The 22,491-nt window shown below is 43.7% G+C and overlaps 1 protein-coding gene across 4 annotated transcripts; it reads right to left on the reverse strand.

Annotated features, from left to right (window-relative positions):
• Positions 1-2,888: 2,888 nt before the first annotated feature.
• On the reverse strand, positions 2,889-22,369 carry mdm4 (MDM4 regulator of p53). Of its 4 annotated transcripts, none has more exons than XM_035796892.2 (11): positions 22,263-22,369; positions 21,322-21,415; positions 19,290-19,364; positions 19,064-19,197; positions 18,904-18,953; positions 18,222-18,286; positions 16,672-16,771; positions 16,436-16,596; positions 16,129-16,323; positions 7,676-7,744; positions 2,889-7,516 (listed from the first exon to the last, which is right to left on the reverse strand). In XM_035796892.2, exons 2-11 carry the CDS (start codon positions 21,397-21,399, stop codon positions 6,944-6,946), a joined length of 1,500 nt encoding a protein of 499 aa, XP_035652785.1. In that variant the 5' UTR covers positions 21,400-21,415; positions 22,263-22,369; the 3' UTR covers positions 2,889-6,943. The 4 variants fall into 4 exon arrangements, 3 of the variants coding, with proteins under 3 accessions (XP_035652785.1, XP_035652784.1, XP_035652786.1); XM_035796891.2 differs by lacking the exon at positions 22,263-22,369 and adding an exon at positions 21,929-22,148; XM_035796893.2 differs by lacking the exon at positions 22,263-22,369 and adding an exon at positions 21,929-22,147 and having other exon boundaries at positions 16,129-16,308.
• Positions 22,370-22,491: the final 122 nt, after the last annotated feature.

Below are 22,491 nucleotides of genomic sequence, written 5' to 3' on the forward strand. Positions count from 1 at the left end.
TTAACCCGACTGTATCCTTCCTTCGCTAAAAATTAAACCGGCCTCAACTTGGTTGCCCGCTCTGACATCCTACCTCAAGACTGATAGAAGGCTAGGTAGAGTTTCCTCCATACCTCCCACACCTGTCTGCTCCCTTCAGATTAGGGTTAGATGGGCTAGATGGAGGGCTTGTTTTCAGTCTGGGCTGGGGACATTCTATCTGCTTTCAACAGGAAGTATTGCAGCGGTGACCCAGTTTGTTGCTCATAGTGGGGGTGAGTGGGGAATGTGGCGGGGTTATTCTGGGATGTTGGGATGGTCACTCTGTAGTCATAGCAACACGTAGAGCCCCTTCTACTCCTGAGCCCACAGCATTCTGGAACTGCCATTGGTGCCATGTCACTGTGCTGCCATACCTTTCTCTTGTACCAACCCACATTCCATACCATGCACAAACCAGCACTCCAACGAAGTCAGAAAGGCTCTGTTACTATTAGGTCCCAGGTTGAGTTACTACAGGTGTCAGGGAAGGTAACTTCACAGAAGCTACACTATAAAGTGCTGTGAAAACATACTTTCCCCCTTTCTGAATTTCTCGATTTTTGCATATTCTTGATACTGAATGTTATCAGATCTTCAACCAAATCCCAATATTAGATAAATGGAACCTGAGTGTACAAATAACAAAAAATGTATGTTTATTTTATTTATTTAATTAACAAAGTTATGCTACACCCAATTCCCCTGTGTGAAAAAGTAATTTAGCCTTTATACTCAATAACTGGTTGTGCCACCTTTAGATGAAATGACTCCAAACTAACGCTTCCTGTAGTTGTTGATCAGTCTCTCACGTCGCTTGTGGAGGAATTTTGGCCTTGGAATTTTTGTTTTCAAGCATGAACTGCTCATTTCAAGTCTTGCCACAACATCTCAATTGGGATTAGGTCTGGACTTTGACTAGGCCATTCCAAAACTTCAAATGTGTTGCTTTTGAACTATTTTCATGTAGACATGATTGTGTTTTGGATCATTGTCTTGCTACATGACCCAGCTTCACTTCAGCTTCAACTAACAGACGGATGGCCTGACATTCTCCTGTAGAATGATCTGATACAGAGCAGATACATACACTCTGATACATTCATGGTTCCTTCTATTAAGGCAAGTCATCCAGGTCCTGAGGCAGCAAAGCATCCCCATACCATCACACTACCACCACCACCACCAAGTAGAGAACATTAGAAAGGGGGCAAATACTTTAATATATACAGTGCTGTGAAAAGGTATGTGGACACCCCTTCAAATTATTGCTAGAGCTGCCCTGATGAACTGTAAGTGCTGTTATTGTGAGCTGGAAACGTCTAGGAGCAAAAACGGGTCAGCCGTGAAGTAGTAGGCCACACAAACTCACAGAACGGGACCGTTGAGTGCTGAAGCACGTAAAAAAGTTGGTAAGTTGCAACACTCACTAACGAGTTCCAACGTGCCTCTGGAAGCAACTTCAGCACAATAACTGTTCATCAGGAGCTTCATGAAAGGGCTTTCCATGGCCAAGCAGCCACACACAAGCCTAAGATCACCATGCGCAATGCCAAGCATCGGCTGGAGTGGTGTAAAGCTTGCCGCCATTGGACTCTGGAGCAGTGGAAATGTGTTCTCTGGAGTGATGAATCACGCTTCACCATCTGGTAGTCCGACGAACGAATCTGGGTTTGGCTGATGCCAGGAGAACGCTACCTGCCCCAATGCATAGGGCCAACTGTAAAGTTTAGTGGAGGAGGAATAATGGTCTGGGGCTATTTTTCCATGGTTCGGGCTAGGCCCCTTAGTTCCAGTGAAAGGAGATCTTAACGCTACAGCATACAATGACGTTCTAGACGATTATGTGCTTCCAACTTGTGGCAACAGTTTGGGGAAGGCCCTTTCCTGTTTCAGGATGACAATGACCCCGTGCACAAAGTGAGTTCCATACAGAAATTGCTTGTCGAGATCGGTGTGGAATAACTTGACTGGCCTGCACAGAGCCCTGACCTCAATCCCATCGAACACCTTTGTGATGAACTGGAAAGCCAACTGTGAGCCAGGCCTAATCGCACATCATCAGTGCCCAGCCTCACTAATGCTCGTGGCTGAACGCAAGCAAGTCCCCGCAGCAATGCTCCAACATCTAGTGGAAAGCCTTCCCGTAAGAGTGGAGGCTGTTATAGCAGCAAAAAGGGGGACCAGCTCCATATTAATGCCCATGATTTTGCAATGAGATGTTTGATGAGCAGGTGTCCACATACTTTCGATCATGTAGTGTACCTCCACTTTACTATTTTTCACCACTCAATGCTTTAAAATAAATCCTCAAACGTATTTTGCTGTGTTTTCTGACAGTCAAATGAAATTTGGTTGGTCAAAAACAAGTCGGTTTTTAATAGCGGAGGTCTCGCTAGCCCATGTCTTTTGTTCTGGAATAGTCTACCCATCTGGGACTGTCAGTATTGAGGAGTCTCTCCAGAGGGAACTTTCCAACAAAAAACCTCCCTATGGAAGTGCCCATTCGACCTGGTGGGGATTTCTTTTGGGACTCAGAAAACACACTTTTATTAAACACTTCATAATGGCAATTAGTGAGGTTAAGTGGAGTGTGAGAAGTAACTAAAGAGATGTTGCACAGACGGACAGGGAGGGGGGGGGGCTGTCGTGAAGGAGAGTACAGGACAGCTGGACTGTCATACAAGGACTTATTATTCAGCCTAAAAGCACTCCACATACAGCAGATACTGTTCATCAACAGGTTTATTGTGTGTATGCACATGTCAGAGCAAAAGAATTATCCAGAATTATCCAATGATGTGAGTCATACTGTACTCCTACCAAACTGTAATAAACAGACATGACAAAATAACAGTAGGCCTACACAATTAGTTGTACTTGTTACTTTATTCATAATACAGCACTACAAACAGAATTAGAATGAGCAGAACTAACATTCCAATTCAAAGCAATGTTCCACGACATGAGGACAGGAGGCCATATTGGGTGTACCATGTTCTTCTGGAATGTTCTGTTGCATTCATGCTCATCACATCTTTTCGAATTTGGTGCCTTTCTCAGTATTCAACAACAACGACACATTCTGATGTGCCTCCATGTTAGATAGTTCGTAGAGCTCGGTGGCTTATGAGTAGGGCAATACAAGGCGATCAAAGCAGGGTTCCTTTACAATATAGCAGATCTAATATAGCTTTAATACACATTGCTAGTATAATTCTCTCACCAGCACAGTGCTGGGTTTAGTCTCACACTAATCAACCATATGCTATGTAGATTATAACATGTTTAATACTATACAGCTGCAACGGGCGAGAGCTCTTGGAGCACTGAGAACCACTGCTATCCAGCACCACCTGGAGGCAGAGGGGATAAGTACAAGTAAAGAGCTGAACAGTGGTGGAAGGTAAGGCCATCGTTCCCTTCAGTCAGGCAGAGCACAGCTAGGACAAGGAATAAAGAGCTCTCTGTACAAGTGCATGTTCATGTTTCAGTATGTTTCAGAGTAGACCTGACAGTGTCTGTTACAAGCAGTAGAGAGACAGGAGAGGACAGGTCACTTTGTTACAGGTCACCTGCCTACAGCCTGCCCTTCAGGACCTTCACAAAAGCAGAACAGAAAACAGCATCGTACACACAGGAACAATACATCTTAAAGCAAATAAATGCAGAACCAATATCAATTAAAACCCTAAACAAATTTACATAACATACAAACAAGCAAAAACCAATCATTACGTTTGGCAGTGAAACGCTTCCCTTAAACAAAACTCAACAAGCACACTCATATGCACCATCATCAGGAAAAGCCCACGCACGTCTGTTTCTACCTTAGAGTGATAGAGGAAACACTATTGGCCTCCAGACACAAAAGAGCCTGAGTATTACTATGAGTATAGTATTACCGTGCATTTCCACCTGTGCAAAGTTTGCATCTAGAAATAGAAGACAAAGCTAAAAAAAAAAAAAAAAACCTTTACCATCTATATAGCTTTATTCACCTTTAGTCCTCCCTTTAAAAAGGGACAATCTGCAGTTCCTAGTCATTTGGCAGTAGCAAATATATATATATATGTGTATTGATTTTTGAATACCAACTTCAATATCTCATTAGCTTAGTTTGTTTAACTGTTGTACCCCCATCAGAACCTCAAAAAGAAAATAGATTTACTTTAATGTTGGTAAACAACAGGCACTGTATCGCCTCAAAACATTGTTAAAACTATTATTTTGATATCTTAGATGGTCAGGCCTTAGCAGCCATAGCTCCGTATATGAATTTGAGCGTTTCCATTTCTCCAGCCCATCCTCCAATCCCTCAGAAACAGCGGCGGGGAAAACACTGTTATTTTTTCAACTGTAATTGCCGCTTTAATGTTTTATTTCTTCTAATTATCAAGGGGCAAACTTAGCACAGGTGATAAGGCTTGGCAGGCCTGGTGTACAACTCCATACTTACTGTCCCAATACTCATTCATCTGATTTAAAATGTAGGATATTGGAAGAGGTTAACAAAAATCGTAAAACATATTTGGGGAGGAATTAAAGGGCCACAAATACTTCTAATATCAAGCACAACACCTAAAACAGGTCTGAAGAAATTGCCAAAATCACTGCACTAAAATTGAGAAATTCAAGCGAGCAGAACTAGAATTTAAGAAAATTGGCGATTGTGAATATTTTAGTATTTATATTTAAGCCTAAAAAGTAAATAATTGTCTGGAAAGGAAAAATGGCAGCCATTAATATGGAGTTGGTCCCCACTTCGCTGTTCTAACAGCTTCCACTCTTCTGGGAAGGCTTTCCACTAGATGTTGGAACATTGCTGCGGGGACTTGCTTCCATTCAGCCACAAGAGCATTAGTGAGGTTGGGGACTGATGTTTGACGATTAGGCCTGGCTCGCAGTCGGCGTTCCAATTCATTCCAAAGGTGTTTGATGGGGTTGAAGTCAGGGCTCTGTGCAAGCCAGTCAAGTTCTTCCACACTGATCTCGACAAACCATTGCTGTATGGACTTTGCTCCGTGCACGGTGCATTGTTATGATAAAACAGCAAAGGGCCTTCACCAAACTTTTGCCAAAATGTTGGAAGCACAGGAAATTCTAGAATGTCATTGGCACGTTAAGATCTCTTCACTGGAACTAAGGGGCCTAGCCCCAGCCATAAAAAAAATAATAATAACTGTCCCAGACCAATATTCCTCCTCCACGAAACTTCACCGTAGGCACGATGCATTCTGGCAGGTAGTGTTCTCCTGTCATCCGCTGAACCCAGATTCGTCAGTCGGACTACCAGATGGTGAAGCGTGATTCATCACGCCAGAGAAATCGTTTCCACTGCTCCAGAGTACAATGGCGGCAAGTTTTACACCACTCCAGCAGATGCTTGGCATTGCACATGGTGATCTTAGGCTTGTGTGCAGTTGCTCGGCCATGGAAACCAATTTCATGAAGCTCCAGACGAACAGTTTTTGTGCTGAAGTAGCTTCCAGAGGCAGTTTGGAACTTAGTAGTGTGTGTTACAACCAAGGACAAACCATTTTTACGTGCTATAGTACTCGGTGGTCCCATTCTGTGAGCTTGTGTGGCCTACCACTTCACAGCTGAGCCGTTGTTGCTCCTAGATGTTCCCACTTCACAATAACAGCACTTACAGTTGACCGGGGCAGCTCTAGCAGGGCAGAAATTTTACAAACTGACAAGTTGTAAAGGTGGCATCTTATGAAGGTGCCACATTGAAAGTCACTGATATCAACAGTGAAATATCTAAATCCACTAATTTGAAGGAGTGTCCACATACACCAAAGTATTTCCTTATTGAGATGGGCTAATTTACAATAACTCTACATTGAGGGCTATAGATGTGACTCTTCAACTATATTTCAGACTGGTTATTATCGTTAATATGAACTACTTTTTACTAACTAGCCTTTGAAAAGAGGCAAAAGTTCTCTGTGGAGTACATTCACTTGCATTGTGAGTACAAGGACAGTAAGACAACAAAGCATTCTGATCAGCACTGCAGGGTAAAGACTTCTCCCTGGGGGTATGTATACTATTGAAAAACAATGACAAGGGGATCTAAAGGAGATGTTTATTATTGACTTATCTTGAAAATAGGCCTTTCAACCAAAATGTGGTCAATAAATCAGCAAAAATGTTCTTTCGATCCCCCTTGTCTGTTTTCCAAGAGCACACAAAAAAAACGCTGCAGAGAAATGACTTAAGAAAAACTAAGGACTAAACAGGAGAAGAGGACCACCAAAGCACTGAGGCTCCATGAATATACAGGGCAATGAGAATTCATATCTGCTCTCACTGGAGAAGTAGTCAGCCAGTGTGACGCTAGCTTCCCATCATCTTAACCTAGGGAGAGAAGACCGGTCTTTAAGGGATAAAATATAGTGTATGGCAGCAAACACGTCAGCAGCCTGACAACCGGCAGAACGCTTTTTCTGGACACTTACAACAGTGACCAATAGGAAACAAATGTCAACAGGTCTTTCGTCGGGAACAAAAACTTAAGTCTCACATATCGCTGTCGTCAAAGTTAGCTGCAATGACAGCTGCGTTTTCATATGTACAGTGCTGCTTGGCCCTCAAATAAATAAATACCTATGATGTTACATTGAGTAGCAAATGACTCATGAAATGTGGCACAGAGATAACTATATAGTTGGATACTTCAAGAAACACATTGCTGGATTTGTACCTTCCATTACTAGCGCCGTAGCTCAGAGGCAGTGTGATACAAGCAAAACAAGACAACAGAGAGCAAAAGGGAACATGCTCTTTTAAGTGCTTTACTCTGTGTATCTCTGGGGCGTATGAGTGGCTTTTGATGCAAGTGATTGTGTCTTGTTCCAATTTTAAATAACCTTGTACATTACATCTGTGTGTATTATATCTGTGTGTTCCAATCCTCTCAGGCTATGAATGTCTTTATAACCTTCTGTATGATCTGTCCACAGCCGGGACATGGAGCGTGGAACTTGTGCAGCTTCCTGGCGCAGGAGAAGCAGGTTAGCAGGTGAGCTGTGCGGCCGTGTATAATACTCCCGTTACGCGGACGCATCCGACACAGCTTACAAGGCTCCAACAGAGCCTCGGACCTAACCTCTACTTCCATCCCCAGGCTTTCCTGACTCTCTCCCCCAGAGAGCTGCTCCTCCCTGGGAAGGCCTCGCGGCCTAGGACCCTTTCCCTTCCCTGGAACCCCGGGGGGCAGCAGGCGGTCAGGGGTGGAGTGTGAGGGCAGGATGACAGGGTCAGACACGGTCCTGAGGCAGTCTGGGACGTCGATGCCTGTGTCGCTTTCCTCCTCATCGTCGTCATCTCGCGGGGCCAGAGAACTGCATGCTGGGATGTCGGGGACGGAAAGTGAGTGGACCAACCGTGGGACGTCTTTGTACCAGTTCTTGCGTAGAGCCCAGCAGCGTACGCAGTAGCGCTGGAGAGGAGAGTTGTACTTCCTGCACTCTGTACACTGCCATGCATCCTGAGAGAGTTAGAGTGTTAGACAAGAGGTAGACAAGAGGTAGCTATAAGGAACTATGAGCGTCATGCGAGACAGAGGCAGAGATAGTCAGATCGAGGGAGACAAAGTAGAGCGAAAGAGAGATCGAGACAAAAAGATGGAAAACAGATGGAGACGGACCTGTGTAGAGATCTCTATATCCGTATCATCACTCAGACACTGAGAGTCCTCATCTGGCTCCTCCTGCATCTGAGGAGAGAAGAGAGACACTCATCAGTCAAACTACGTTTCCATACAGTTTTTATGAGAGTAAAGTCATACCGTATTTAAAAAAACAGCTGTGTTTGGTTAAATTTTATAAATGCCAACAGATCATTTATACGTTCGGCATGGTGGGAACTTTGTTTCTAAAATTAATTAAATGCTAGAAATGGCGGTGGAAATGCCTTTATGCGCAAATATTGATGTAATAACCATCCTATGGAAGTAAAGTCACGTGATCTGGTGTGTGGTCCTCCCTAGGGCTGTGGCGGTCATGACATTTTGTCAGCCAGTGATTGTCAAGCAAGTAACTGTCGGTCTCACAGTAATAGACCGTTATAAAAACATTTAGCATCTCCTGGCTTCCACACAAGCCACTGATGTACTTTGGAACAGCTACATTTTAAAAAGTCTAATAAATCCATGTAATATAGCCTACACCAACACAATAAATCCATGATTTATTTTAGACAGGTGTAAAGAAATATAAAGTATACAAAGCTGTACAAAATAGAAAGTATATTTTCTCCTAACTATTTGAGGGAGTGTGTACATGCAGCTATTCTGTGTTGAGCGGTTAAAGAAATAGATATTCCCATATGCTTAATTTAGAGTTATTAATGTAACTTTAGTTGTTCTACAAATGGGCTATATGTTTGGTTTTTAATACATTGTAAGGCTGCATGATGCGACTAATGATGATTTGGAAAAAAGTATCTTGAAAAGGCTTTGTTTTTTTGCGCAGGCTGTACATACACCAGTCACAATTTGACAAGCACTTGATAATGCCTAGATTTTCACGGTGGCATCCCCTTTGTGTGGCTGTAATGTGCCTTTGGCGGCCAGTGGCCGTTGTGCCCTTCTGCCTGAGTGCTGTGCGCTCCGAATCTCCATCCCACTCACATGGCTCTCCATCATGTGATCAGGTCTTTCTCACAGGCTACAAGTGAAGACAGACACATCGGGGACGCAACTGCACACGTCCTTATCCAATTCCGAGGTGGATATTGGAAGAACTGTCCACATTTACTTTTTGTCAGCCCTATAAGATGAGTAGGCCTAACGTACAGCAAAAGCACTAGCCTATGTCAATCAACTATCCCCCATAGTACAAAAGCCAACCTATTCTATTCTGTGCGAGAAATAAATATTCCAAACAGTCTGGGACAGTTGTGGGATGTGATAAAACCCAAATTAATACAACAACTAGCATCAAAAAAACATTTTCTACGCAATGTGGCTGAAGCAATAGATCAGAACTTTAAGCTTAAAATGTTTATAAACTATCAGGCTATTTCTTCACATTATAAGCGCAGCAATACGCACATGGCAGTAAGCTATAAGCGCGAATGTTCCATTAGCGGAACACACCATTATCAAAAGTGACCGCAAATTAAATTATGCATGTAATGCTTTTATTAGAAAGGTGCATTTTTATGATGAAAATGATCTTCCCCAAACACTGCTTATGTATGCCAGTTAGGCTCTACACCCCTTGTAAAGCAGATTAATGTGACAAATTCTTAAAATGTATTTGGCCACTTTAGTTGTGATACAAAACATACAGGCTTATGGGCTAGGCTACGTGAGGTATGCAACTATAATTCGAAAAAGTCGCAAACAAAAGTCATTGTTTCTTAAGATGAGCATCATTCACAAGTGATAGTCTGATGGGTGACAATATCAGCCTATTAATGATTTAATCTTGTCTTTACATATACTATATAATGTGTGAGATTCGTTTTGATTTAGAATGGACCATTATCATGGACCTGTATCGAAACAGGGGCGGGGGGGACGACGACGACGACACACATAATCTATGCACTTAAATAGTTTAAATCAAGAACACTTTTTGCATGGTTCATTTTCATGCCAACCAAGTAGGCTATGTTCCTGTTGTAAATAAAAGCTTAATATTAGGAAAGTTGAGAAATAAATATAGTAGGCTATGGAAGGCTGTTGGAATTTTCTTTTTAGTAGAGGCGGCAGGGTAGCCTAGTGGTTAGAGCGTTGGACTAGTAACCGAAAGGTTGCAAGTTTAAATCCCCGAGCTGACAAGGTACAAATCTGTCGTTCTGCCCCTGAACAGGCAGTTAACCCACTGTTCCTAGGCCGTCATTGAAAATAAGAATTTGTTCTTAACTGACTTGCCTAGTTAAATAAAGGTAAAAAAAAAAAAGAGGCCATCACTGTTTTCTCGCGCATAGCCTATAGAAATGTGCCGCAACATGAGCTCTCATGAAGTGTTGGATTCGATTTGATGACATTTGCATTGACGTCAGAGTGATTAGAGGGACAATAGTGCTGAGTACCAGGCAGTTAGCAAGTTTGGTAGGCTACTAATGACCAGCGGCAGCATCAGAGCTTGAAGAAGCTTAATTACCGTGACTAAACTGTCACATGGAATTTGATGACTGCCGGTGTGGCGGTAATACAGTCACGCAACAGCCCTAGTCCTCCCACTACATCTTGGGAAACCAAGGCAGTTTAATAGGCTGCAGATTAAATAAGTTGTGAACTTCACAGGTAATGAGCTTGAGGTCTCTTTCCAATAAATATCGAGGGTCTTATTCTGGTGGCATGATGATCGATGCCTGACCGCCGTTTGACAACTACAAATAGTCTTTGTCTTATCCATAATAGTCTCATCATAAAGATAAGCCTACCCACACTGTATCTGGGAACTGTTGGCTAGAGTGCACGTGCCAAGACCACAGTAGGAACATTTAGTTAAATAAAAGGTTAAATAAAATAAATACATTTGCTATTTAACGCAACAGTTTGTGACAAAACTATCAGTTGAAAACTATGAGTTGAAAATACGATGGAAACTTTATATTTTTATTTGGTAAATGACAACTTGAAAAAAAAGTACATTGTGTGCACTAAGTCATCACGTACTGCATATTTTCTTTATGAATATTTGCGTGGAAATCTGTCGCTAATCGGATGGAAATCGGCCTAAACCAAAAAAAACATGGGTTGATGGCAGCATCCGCGCAAAACTAAAAGGGCAAACCACCGCAAGGTGACAGGGAATATGGTGGACATCTATAAACAGGACAGACTGCAAACTCTCCTTCCAGACTCCATCAAACATCTCCAAGGCAATCAAACAGGACAGTTTCGCCCTCCGTAAGGCAATCAAACAGGACAGTTTCGCCCTCCGTAAGGCAATCAAACAGGACAGTTTCACAGTGCCCTCCGTAAGGCAATCAAACAGGACAGTTTCTGGCCCTCCGTAAGGCAATCAAACAGGACAATTTTGCCCTCCGTAAGGCAATCAAAAGGACAGTTTTGCCAACCCCTCCGTCCAGTACTCTGCTGCCTGTGCAATCAAACAGGACAGTTTTATCTCCGTAAGGCAATCAAACAGGACAGTTTTGCTGCCTCCGTAAAGGCAATCAAACAGGACAGTTTTGCCCCTCCGTAAGGCAATCAAACAGGACAGTTTTGCCCTCCGTAAGGCAATCAAACAGGACAGTTTTGCCCTCCGTTAAGGCAATCAAACAGGACAGTTTTGCCCTCCGTAAGGCAATCAAACAGAGACAGTTTTGCCCTCCGTAAAGGAAATAAATAAATCAAAAAGGACATGAAGTTTTGCCCTCCGTAAGGCAATCAAACAGGACAGTTTTGCCCTCCGTAAGGCAATCAAACAGGACAGTTTTGCCCTCCGTAAGGCAATCAAACAGGACAGTTTTGCCCTCCGTAAGGCAATCAAACAGGACAGTTTTGCCCTCCGTAAGGCAATCAAACAGGACAGTTTTGCCCTCCGTAAGGCAAGGTCTCTTTCAATAAAACAGGACAGTTTTGCCCTCCGTAAGGCAATCAAACAGGACAGTTTTGCCCTCCGTAAGGCAATCAAACAGGACAGTTTTGCCCTCCGTAAGGCAATCAAACAGGACAGTTTTGCCCTCCGTAAGGCAATCAAACAGGATTTAGTTAAATAAAAGGTTAAATAAAATAAATACATTTGCCCTCCGTATCAGGCAATCAAACAGGAAACTTTAGATTTTTATTTTTGCCCTCCGTACAGGCAATCAAACAGGACAGTTTTGCCCTCCGATGGAAAGGCAATCAAACAGGACAGTTTTGCCCTCCGTGACAGGGAATAGGCAATCAAACAGGACAGTTTTGCCCTCCGTAAGGCAATCAAACAGGACAGTTTTGCCCTCCGTAAGGCAATCAAACAGGACAGTTTTGCCCTCCGTAAGGCAATCAAACAGGACAGTTTTGCCCTCCGTAAGGCAATCAAACAGGACAGTTTTGCCCTCCGTAAGGCAATCAAACAGGACAGTTTTGCCCTCCGTAAGGCAATCAAACAGGACAGTTTTGCCCTCCGTAAGGCAATCAAACAGGACAGTTTTGCCCTCCGTGAGGCAATCAAACAGGACAGTTTTGCCCTCCGTAAGGCAATCAAACAGGACAGTTTTTTTGCCCTCCGTAAGGCAATCAAACAGGACAGTTTTGCCCTCCGTAAGGCAATCAAACAGGACAGTTTTGCCCTCCGTGAGGCAATCAAACAGGACAGTTTTGCCCTCCGTGAGGCAATCAAACAGGACAGTTTTGCCCTCCGTAAGGCAATCAAACAGGACAGTTTTGCCCTCCGTAAGGCAATCAAACAGGACAGTTTTGCCCTCCGTAAGGCAATCAAACAGGACAGTTTTGCCCTCCGTAAGGCAATCAAACAGGACAGTTTTGCCCTCCGTAAGGCAATCAAACAGGACAGTTTTGCCCTCCGTAAGGCAATCAAACAGGACAGTTTTGCCCTCCGTAAGGCAATCAAACAGGACAGTTTTGCCCTCCGTAAGGCAATCAAACAGGACAGTTTTGCCCTCCGTAAGGCAATCAAACAGGACAGTTTTGCCCTCCGTAAGGCAATCAAACAGGACAGTTTTGCCCTCCGTAAGGCAATCAAACAGGACAGTTTTGCCCTCCGTAAGGCAATCAAACAGGCAAAATGTCAGTAGAGACAACGTGGAAACACAATTCAACGGTTCAGACACAGTTCCCGTCAAAGTTCCCGTCAAAAGTTTGGACACACCTGCTCACACCAGGGTTTTTCTTTATTTTTACTCTTTTCTTCATTGTAGAATAATAGTGAAGACATCAAAACTATGAAATAACACATACGGAATCATGAAGTAAGCAAAAAAAAAAAGTGTTCAACAAATTAAAATATATTTGAGATTTGCCAAAGTAGCCACCCTTTGTCTTGATGACAGCTTTACACACTTGGCATTCTCTCAACCAGCTTCATGAGGTAGTCACCTGGAATGCATTTCAATTAACAGGTGTGCCTTGTAAAAAGTGAATTTGTGGAATTTCTTTCCTTTTCTATGTGTTTGAGCCAACATATAAAGAAGATATCTCTATTTGGTAAAAGATTAAGTCCATGTTATGGCAAGAACATCTCAAATAAGCAAAGAGAAACGACAGTCCATCACGAAGATCAGTCAATCAGCAAAATGTCAAGTACTTTGAAAGTTTCTTCAAGTGCAGTCGCAAAAAAGAGCTATGATGAAACTGGCTCTCATAAGGACCGCCACAGGGAAAGAAGACCCAGAGGTACCTCTGCTGCCGAGGACAAGTTCAGTAGAGTTACCAGCCTCAGACATCTGTAATTAATTACATCTCAGATTGCAGCCCAAATAAATGCTTTGCAGAGTTCAAGTAACAGACACATCAATTATTAGAGGAGATTGCATGAATCAGGCCTTCATGGTCGAATTGCTACAAAGAAACCACAACTAAAGGACACCAATATGAGGAAGAAACTTGCCTGGGCCAAGAAACACGAGCAATGGACATTAGACTGGTGGAAATCTGTTCTTTGGTCTGATGAGTCCAAATTTGGGACGAAGAGTAAGTGAACGGATGATTGCCGCATGTGTGGGTCCCACCGTGAGGCATGGAGGTGGTGGTGTGATGATGCTTTGCTGGTGACCCTGATTTATTTAGAATTCAAGGCACACTTAACCAGCATGGCTACCACAGCATTCTACAGCCATACGCCATCCCATCTGGTTTGCACTTAGTTTTAGTTTTATTTAACTAGGCAAGTCAGTTAAGAACAAATTCTTATTTACAATGACGGTCTACCCCGGCCAAACCCTAACAATGCTGGGCCAATTTTGCACCGCACTATGGGACTCCCAATCATGGCCGGTTGTGATACAGCCTGGAATCAAACCAGGGTCTGTAGTGACACCTCTAGCACTGAGCTGCCATGCCGTAGTCCCATGACTCCCATGTGGCGCAGCGGTCTTTCATTTGTTTTTCAACAGGACAATGACCCAAACACCTTCAGGCTGTATAAGGGCTATTTGACCAAGAAAGAGAGTGATGGAGTGCTGCATCAGATGACCTGGCCTCCACAACCACCAGACCTCAACCCGATTGAGATGGTTTGGGATGAGTTGGACCACAGAGTGAAGGAAAACCAGCCAACATGTGCTCAGCATGTGTCAACTCCTTCAAGACTATTGGAAAAACATTCAAGGTGATTACCTCATGAAGCTGGTTGAGAGAATGCCAGAAGTGTGCAAAGCTGTCAAGGCAAAAGGTGGCTACTTTGAAGAATCTCAAATTTCAAATCCATTTTAATTTGTTTAACACTTTTGGTTACATGGATTCTATATGTTATTTCCTAGTTTTGATGTCTTCACTATTATTCTACAATGTAGGAAAGACCTACAGAGTAGGTGTCCAAACTTTTGACTGGTACTGTATGTGGCAGGGACTCCAGACAATCATGGACTACAAAGGGAAAACCAGCCATGTCACAGACACTGAAGTCTTGCTCCCGGACAAGCTAAACACCTTTGCCAGTTTTGAGGATAACAGTGCCACCAAAGCGGCCTGCTTTCCAGGACTGTGGGCTTTAGTTCTCCGTGGCCGGCGTGAGTAAGTTATTTAATTGTGTTAACCTTCGTAAGGCTGCCGGCCCAGACGGGATCCCTCAGAGCACGCGCAGACCAGCTTTCTCCCTATCCCAGTCTGCTGTCCCCACTTACTTCATGATGTCCACCATTGCTCCTGTACCCAATAAAAGCAAAGATAACTGCCATCTGGACAAGATGAATACCTATGAAAGAATGGTGTTCATTGACTACAGTTCAGCCTTCAACACCATAGTGCCTTCCAAGCTCATCATTAAGCTTGGGGCCCTGGGTCTGAACCCCGCACTGTGCAACTGGGTCCTGGACTTCCTGATGGGCCGCCCTCAGGTGGTGAAGGTAGAAAACAACACCACTACGCTAATTCTCAACACAGGGATCCTCCCCTGTACTCCCTGTTAACCCATGACTGTGTGGCCACGCACACCTCCAACTCAATCATCAAGTTTGCAGTAGTAGGCCTGATGACCAACAATGATGAGACAGCCTACAGGGAGGAGGTGAGGGCCCTGGAGGAGTGGTGCTGATTGTAGACAGCAGAGGGAGCACGTGCCAATCCACGGGACTGCAGTGGAGAAGGTGGAAAGCTTAAAGTTCCACGGCGTACACATACGTCACTGACAATCTGAAATGATCCACCCACACACAGTGTGGTGAAGGTGCAACAGCGCCTCTTAACCTCAGGAGGCTGAAGAAATTCAGCTTGGCCGCTAAGTCCCTCAAAGTTTTACAGATGTCGCCCTACAGAATACTCTCAATGGTGTATCACCACCTGGTACGGCAACTGCACCGCCCACAACCGCAGGGCTCTCCAGAGAGTGATGCAGTCTGCCCAACTTATCACCGGGGGCACACTGCCTGCCCCCCAGGACACCTACAGCACCCAATGTCACAGGAAGGCCAAAAAGATCATCAAGGACATTCATCCCGGTATCATCCAGAAGACGAGGTCAGTACAGGTGCATCAAATCTGGGACCGAGAGACTGAAAAATAGCATCCATCTCAAGGTCATCAGACTTAAATAGACATCACTAGCCGGCTTCCACCCAGTACCCTGCACAGAACTTAGTCACTAGCCGGTTACCACTCAGTCACTCAAACCTGCACCTTAGGGCAGCAGCCTCTATGTACATAGACATGGAATCACTGGTCACTTTAATAAGGTAACATACTTTTTTACTAATTTCATGTGTATATATTGTACTCTAGTCACTGCCACTCATACATTGTTCATCCTAATATTTCTATATTCCATTATTTTACTAGATTCTGTGTAATGTTAGATATTACTGCACTGAGCTAGGAACACAAGCATTACGCTACACCCGCAATAACATCTGCTAAATAGGTGTATGTGAATTGAACCTAGCTATAGTCTGAAATAATACTCCATAGTACAAGAGCTATAAAGAGAACATATAATTGTTTATGTACCACTCAACATAGAGACGACAGGAGAACAGTTCTACCTCCTTATCAGCCTTCTCCTCTTTTCCTCCTCCCTCTTCTTCAGGTGGCGGCTCTCCTTCTCCTCCACTCCCTTCTTCCAGCACGGCCTCCTTCATTTCCACGCTCACCTGTTCACTTCCCCCCTCAGTCAGGAACCACAGGTCGTCCGTCGTGTCCGACACGATCGCTGTGTCCTCATCCTGCGCAGGAGACAGCTGATCCCTCAGTCAGGATGTGTGTGATCTCATCACTGTATGACTATGCTCCCTGAGTTTATCACCTTGACAAGCAAATAAACGGACTATAGTAAACAGCATATTTTCTTACTTGATTAGTGTGGATGTCCGTAGAGCCGTTGCTTCTACGACTGTAGTTGTTACGCAGATTACCCAGAAACCACCAGGGCAGTCCTGAGAGGTCCCATTCGTCTAGTGTGACATCAAGCTTGGGCCGTTTGCAGGCCGACTGGGGCAAGCCATCTAAAGAGTCTGAGGGAGGGATCACAGGGGGGGTTGGGACTCAAATAATATAGCAGTTATTATTAGCCATGTGAGTGAGTTTACCTTCGTCAGGCTCCCGGGGTCGTCTCTGAGACGGGGTCTGCATGGGGAGGGCCTCGTCACTGGCCACAACCAGGCCCGCCTTGGCCACGCCCCCACACACCTACACAAGTAGGAGGGGAGGAGAGCCAATCAGATAATAGAGCAGAAACTGGGCACTTGGCGAAACCACAGCTCCTTCACAGCACGGCCTAGTGGTCAAGGGGAGGGCAGGTCAGTGGAATAGATCCATGGGTACTGGGGCAATGGAGGGCCACATAAGGACAGATGGGGCAACAGAGCCACACACATTCAGAGAAAGGTTGAAAATGAAAGGAGACGAGAGTGACCGACTACAATCTGCCTAAATTAATCTGAAATCCTACATGCTTGGTGTTTGTGTGTGCATGAACCAGACAAGCATTAGTATGGACACACCACACCGCAGTTGCAGTGCTCAATCTTCCAAGATCACACACAAGTTGGAATACTATTCAACACGATGCCGTGATTCGATGACAAGTGACTACATCTTTAATTGATCTGCATGCATTTATTGACGAAGAGGAGCCAGTCCTCCTATATTATCTTTATTTTTGTTATTTTTCAAATTGCAATACAAAGACTGAGGGAATTTATATTTTTAATTTATAATATCGGGCAGTGATTTCTGCATGCCTCTTCTCAACAAAAGTTGCAGTCACTGATAATTACAAACCCATTGATCACTATCCATATGATCAACATTCTTTCATTAATGAATTCTTCTCTAGTCATATCTCACGGTAAACTCCCATATCCACAACTGGCCTAGAGGCAACTAATGCTAAGTGGAAACAAGAGGCGTTGGGGTAAGAAGCCATTGCGGTGTTGGTGAAGGGGGCGAAGGGCAGTTTGGGTGTTAGGAAGAAGAGGAAGTGGGGTTTGTTGTTTCGGTGGAAGAAAGAGGTGGCAGATATTGCATGGAGGGGCAAGTTTGAGAAGTTTGGGGAAGGGGCAGGTGTGGGGCAGGTAGAGAGAGGAAGGGGTAGATGGGGGAGTGGGTGTTTGAACCGAGACTGGATCAGGAGCTGTGTTCCTCCAGCAGGTTTGGGGCAGAGAAGAGAACTCTGAGACAGACAGAGACAGTGACTCTGCCCCCCATGCTCTGAGTGGTGCTGGTGGGTCCGGCAGTGTTGTGTTGGAACTCCACCAGGCCAGGCCAGAGATGGGGATGTACAGAGACGGTGCCACTCTGTACACATAAACACCTGCGAAGACAGTGGCCCTCCCCTCCCCTCACAACACACAAGCTACTGGCTCAATAAACTTGGGAAAATCAATCAACTGCTCTACATTCTCAATGCAACTAATCATTTTAAAAATCAGTTGATTGTATTCCAACTTTGATAATGGCATTAAAGACCACAAAACCAGTTGGCTAGAACAATTGATATCTCAACAATGAAGCTGCGCGCATGGCTCATTACATTTTGAAGAGACTGACGGATTGAGCTACCCTGGGGGGGTTGTGTGTGGTGAGGTGGTGGGCTTGAGGGTCCCTGTTTCTCCTGAGCACCATGCTTCAGCTTTACCTGACCGCGGTCCTCCACTCCGCCCTCTACACACTCACGGCCCACAGAAAGACTCTCTGCAGCGTCTGTGTTTCAGAATGAGATACAGTAACACACAAAACACACCCTGCCCTTTAATTAACACACTCCGCACACACACACTGACACACACCCTATAACACTATAGGTACACTGTAGCTCTGGTTTCTTCGAAGAATTCTGTAGGGCAAATGAGGAGTTAAACACCTCCACATCGAGAGAGCTCCAGGTCTACAGTTTACACATCGAGAGAGCTCCAGGTCTACAGTTTACACATCGAGAGAGCTCCAGGTCTACAGTTTACACATCGAGAGAGCTCCAGGTCTACAGTTTACACATGCACACCTTTCACCTCCAACCAGCAAGACTGAGTTTATAGAGTTGAAGGCAATACAGAGACTGATTCTTCACTGGTTGGTAAAACCATCAATCTTAAAGCTTCAACATTCATTAAGACCCTATAAGTAGATGATTTGACTGTACACGTGAGGAAAAAGAGAAAATATGTAAATTGATTTCTTATCAACAATCATCCCACACTCAAACCAGACAAAGCAGCATTGCATTAGTCTTTCACCTGTTTCAGCCAGGATCATATTCAAATGCATCAAATTTGATTTTTAAAATGGAAATCTCACAAACGACGGAGGCATCGATCACTTACCTGAACAACTCAGCACAACTAAATACTTCTTCAGCATCTCGTAGACTGGACTGCAAAATAGGACACATGTAGACTTGAGCTTATGTGTTAAGTATACAGCATAAGCGTGTTATGTACAGTGTAAGAATAATGTGTACTGAGCATGAGCCTGTGCGCTCACCTGGGGTTTTTGACGGAGAAGCTCTCGACCTCCAGCAGCTCTCCCAGTGGGTCGTCCTGACAGTGCACTATGTGCTGCCTCTGTTTATCATACAACTGCTTCCCCATGATGTACTGGCCCAGGTAGTGCATCACCTGATACACACAGTTTGTGAACATACGTTTTAGTAAGTGAAATATAGCTTTTATCTTATAGGGCTGTTACGATGCCAACTGTATCCACTCACCTCCTTGAGGGTAAAGATGTCCTCCTGGGCTCCAGCCACACGCAGAATCTGCAGGAGAGGGGCTTTGGGCTGCACCTGCCACAGACAGAACCATGCATTAGCCTTAACAGGTCCAGATATATTCTCTGTACAAAGGTTGTGGTTAATGTCGTTGTGACTTAGGTCAACATCAATGGAAGTTCCTCAGAGGAGGAAGGGGAGGACCATCCTCAGTGAATTTCATTAAAATGTTTTAAAAGTGTATCCTTTTTAGACAAAACTATACTAAATATATTCACATCAGCAAATAATGTAGGGTAGAGCCATGGTGTAGCCGGAGGACAGCTAGCTTCCATCCTCCTCTGGGTACACTGACTTCAATACAAAACATAAGAGGCTCATGGTTCTCCCCCCCCTTCCATAGACTTACACAGTACTGGAACAAATTGCAAATTGCAAAAAAAAAAAAATCGCTGAAGCTGGAGACTTATATCTATCTCCCTCACTAACTTTAAGCATCAGCTGGCAGAGCAGCTTACCGACCATTGCACCTGTACATAGCCCATCTGTAAATAGCCCACCCAACTACCTCATCCCCATGTTATTTATTTATTTTTCTTTACACCCCAGTATCTCTACTTGCACATTCATCTTCTGCACATCTATCACAGTGTTTAATTGCTAAATTGTAGTTATTTCACCACTATGGCCTATTTATTGCCTTATCTCCCTAATCTTACTACATTTGCAAACACTGTATATAGACTTTTCTATTGTGTTATTGACTGTACGTTTGTTTATCCCATGTGTAACTCTGTTGTTTGTGTCGCACTGCTTTGCTCTATCTTGGCCAGGTCTCAGTTGTAAATGAGAACTTCTTCTCAACTGGCCTACCTGGTTAAATAAATAAAATTTAAAAAATGAAAGAATAAGCTATAGGTAGCTAATACTGCAGTGCATAAAATATGGTGAGTAGTGGACTCAAAGAGGGAGAAAGATAATAGTTTAACAGTTTTGGAGATGCCAGAGAGAGAGATGCATATGTCTGTTGTTTGCTTGAACACAAAGAGAGATAGAGGTGATGGTGAAAGATGGATGAGCTGGGAAAGGGGGATACCTAGTCAGTTGCACAACAATGCATTCAACAGAAATGTATATTTCGTCATTTTTTCTCTCTCTCACAGCTAACAAATGCAGCTAGCTAGCTTAGCCTACTCAAACAGAGGAATGCTATGTTAGCTAGTTGGGTATGCCTACCCAACACAACACTGGAACTCTACCAAGTCAAGGTAAGGATTTACAATTTTATTGCCACCGGTGGCTGACGGTGTAACTGCTAAACTGGTTATAACTGCTAACTGACTGTACACTAACGTTAGTGCATGATTGTAGGGGGTTTAATGCGTTAGTTCAATGAGCTATGTTGACTATGACGTTACTTTAGCAAATAATGGTGACAACGATGTAGGCTGTGTGTAGCGGTTATGATATGGTTTGGCTTGGTCACATACAGCTGATGTGTTGTCCATTGAAGTCCACAAGCCAAGGGAAAGGGTGAGCGCAGGAGAGCGCATAGATGCAAAGGAATACAACGTGGCTACTATGAAAGTGAACAGGGTTTACGTGTGATACGGCATGTATTCATTCCGCTGATTTTGCTGTAAAACTTTTCTTAAACAGGAGCAAACGAAACGAAAATAAACATACCTGGATGTGCCCAATAGAAACTCTTGTTTGCAACTGTTGGACTAATGACTACACCCTAGATCAGCTAGATCCAAGAGTGTGCAAGGCGGTTTTGAATATGCCACTGTCGGTCACCTCAAATTTCTCTCGACCAGTGTGCACCTATGTTGTAAACGTTCTTTCAATGGCCAGGTTGTAGCAACTTCATGACTGGTATAGGGAACATTTGAGTATCATGTGGTAGCCTAAACCTATGGATGTTACATTGAACTGGGTGAATGGAATAGGAACGACAGTCATCCAATAGGCTGTAATAGAAATAAGGCCATGCTCATGAGAATAAATAAATCGGTGTAAATAAACTCACCTGACTCCCATCACCAGGTAATATGTTGCATGCTGAGCTTGATGCTGTGTACTGCTGGGCTGACGGTAACGAGGTCATATTCAAAAGACAAAATCTGCAGGGGGAAAAAAAGCGCAAGAATGGATGTTAACGTTAGCTATTCATTTCATACACAACCCACTGTATCTTCTATTTAGGTTCAATCTATATTTTTGTGTTAAGAAACACGTTGATCGCCGATTAGCTAGTTAGTTAAAGCTAGCAGCTGCATGTCTTCAAGCTGTCCATTGGCCTTGGCTAACTGCCTAGCCTCTTGAACACAACTTGTATTGAGCCCGCACCGCAGTCTGTAGTCAGCTAGCTAAACAAACAATATGGAGATATAGTTAGCGAGCTAACTTACTAAATACCTACGTTAGATGACATTGTGAGACCATAAACTCATTGGTCGCTTCCGCGCAACATAAATTAACTGATAGTTATCTTTTCAACACTTTAAATACAAAATTCGATGGCATATTCTGCATCTAATTTTAAACGACGTCAAATGGATAGCTAGCTAGCCGTAGGAAATGCTAGATAGCCAAGTTTAACTGGACCACTTTGCAAACGGACAAATGAAACTCACCTCAATATATCGGCATTATTGCAACGTTCTCTAGCAAGCTACATTCTTGCACACTGGCCTTCGTACCCGACAAATACTAAAGTGTGTAATGAAAAATATAGCAATTTAACAAAGCATAGCCAAATCGTGTGCTACCTTGTAGCCAGCTCCTCAACTGTTAGCACAACTTAGAAAATTCAAATTCAGTATGGTGCACTGCATAACTTCCGGTGCAATTGTCGCCATCTTCACTTTTCTGGCTGGCAGCAATACTTTTTGTTCTTATAAAATAGCTAGCTGTGGTTTTATGTTAGCTATATCCACAAAGACTTGCCCACGTCTACCTACTAGTTACCTGTTTCTGAAACACAGAAAATCACTCTTGCTGAATAGCCACCAACCAACAGATTGTAGTTTCACTGTTTCCACACATACTTTCTTGGTTCATATAAAGTGTCAAATGTAGCTAGTATTTGTACGTTTTATGTGGACCACAGGACGAGTAGATGCTGTATGTTCAGTAGGGGATCCCAATAAACTAAACCTGATGCAAGTTCCTTTGAAAGGTGATTGTAAAAGAATTA

This window comes from Oncorhynchus keta, chromosome 21 (genome assembly GCF_023373465.1).
Source record: "Oncorhynchus keta strain PuntledgeMale-10-30-2019 chromosome 21, Oket_V2, whole genome shotgun sequence".
NCBI classification, from domain to species: Eukaryota; Metazoa; Chordata; class Actinopteri; order Salmoniformes; family Salmonidae; genus Oncorhynchus; species Oncorhynchus keta.

Bases quoted from the DNA above. Each gene is read 5' to 3' on its own strand.
- mdm4 (XM_035796892.2), bottom strand. From the start codon at position 21,399: ATGACCTCGTTACCGTCAGCCCAGCAGTACACAGCATCAAGCTCAGCA. The intron at 18,954-19,063 runs GTGAGCGCACAG...CCTATTTTGCAG, and splicing joins TTCTCCGTCAAAAACCCCAG to TCCAGTCTACGAGATGCTGA. The intron at 7,517-7,675 runs GTCCGTCTCCAT...TAACTCTCTCAG, and splicing joins ATATAGAGATCTCTACACAG to GATGCATGGCAGTGTACAGA.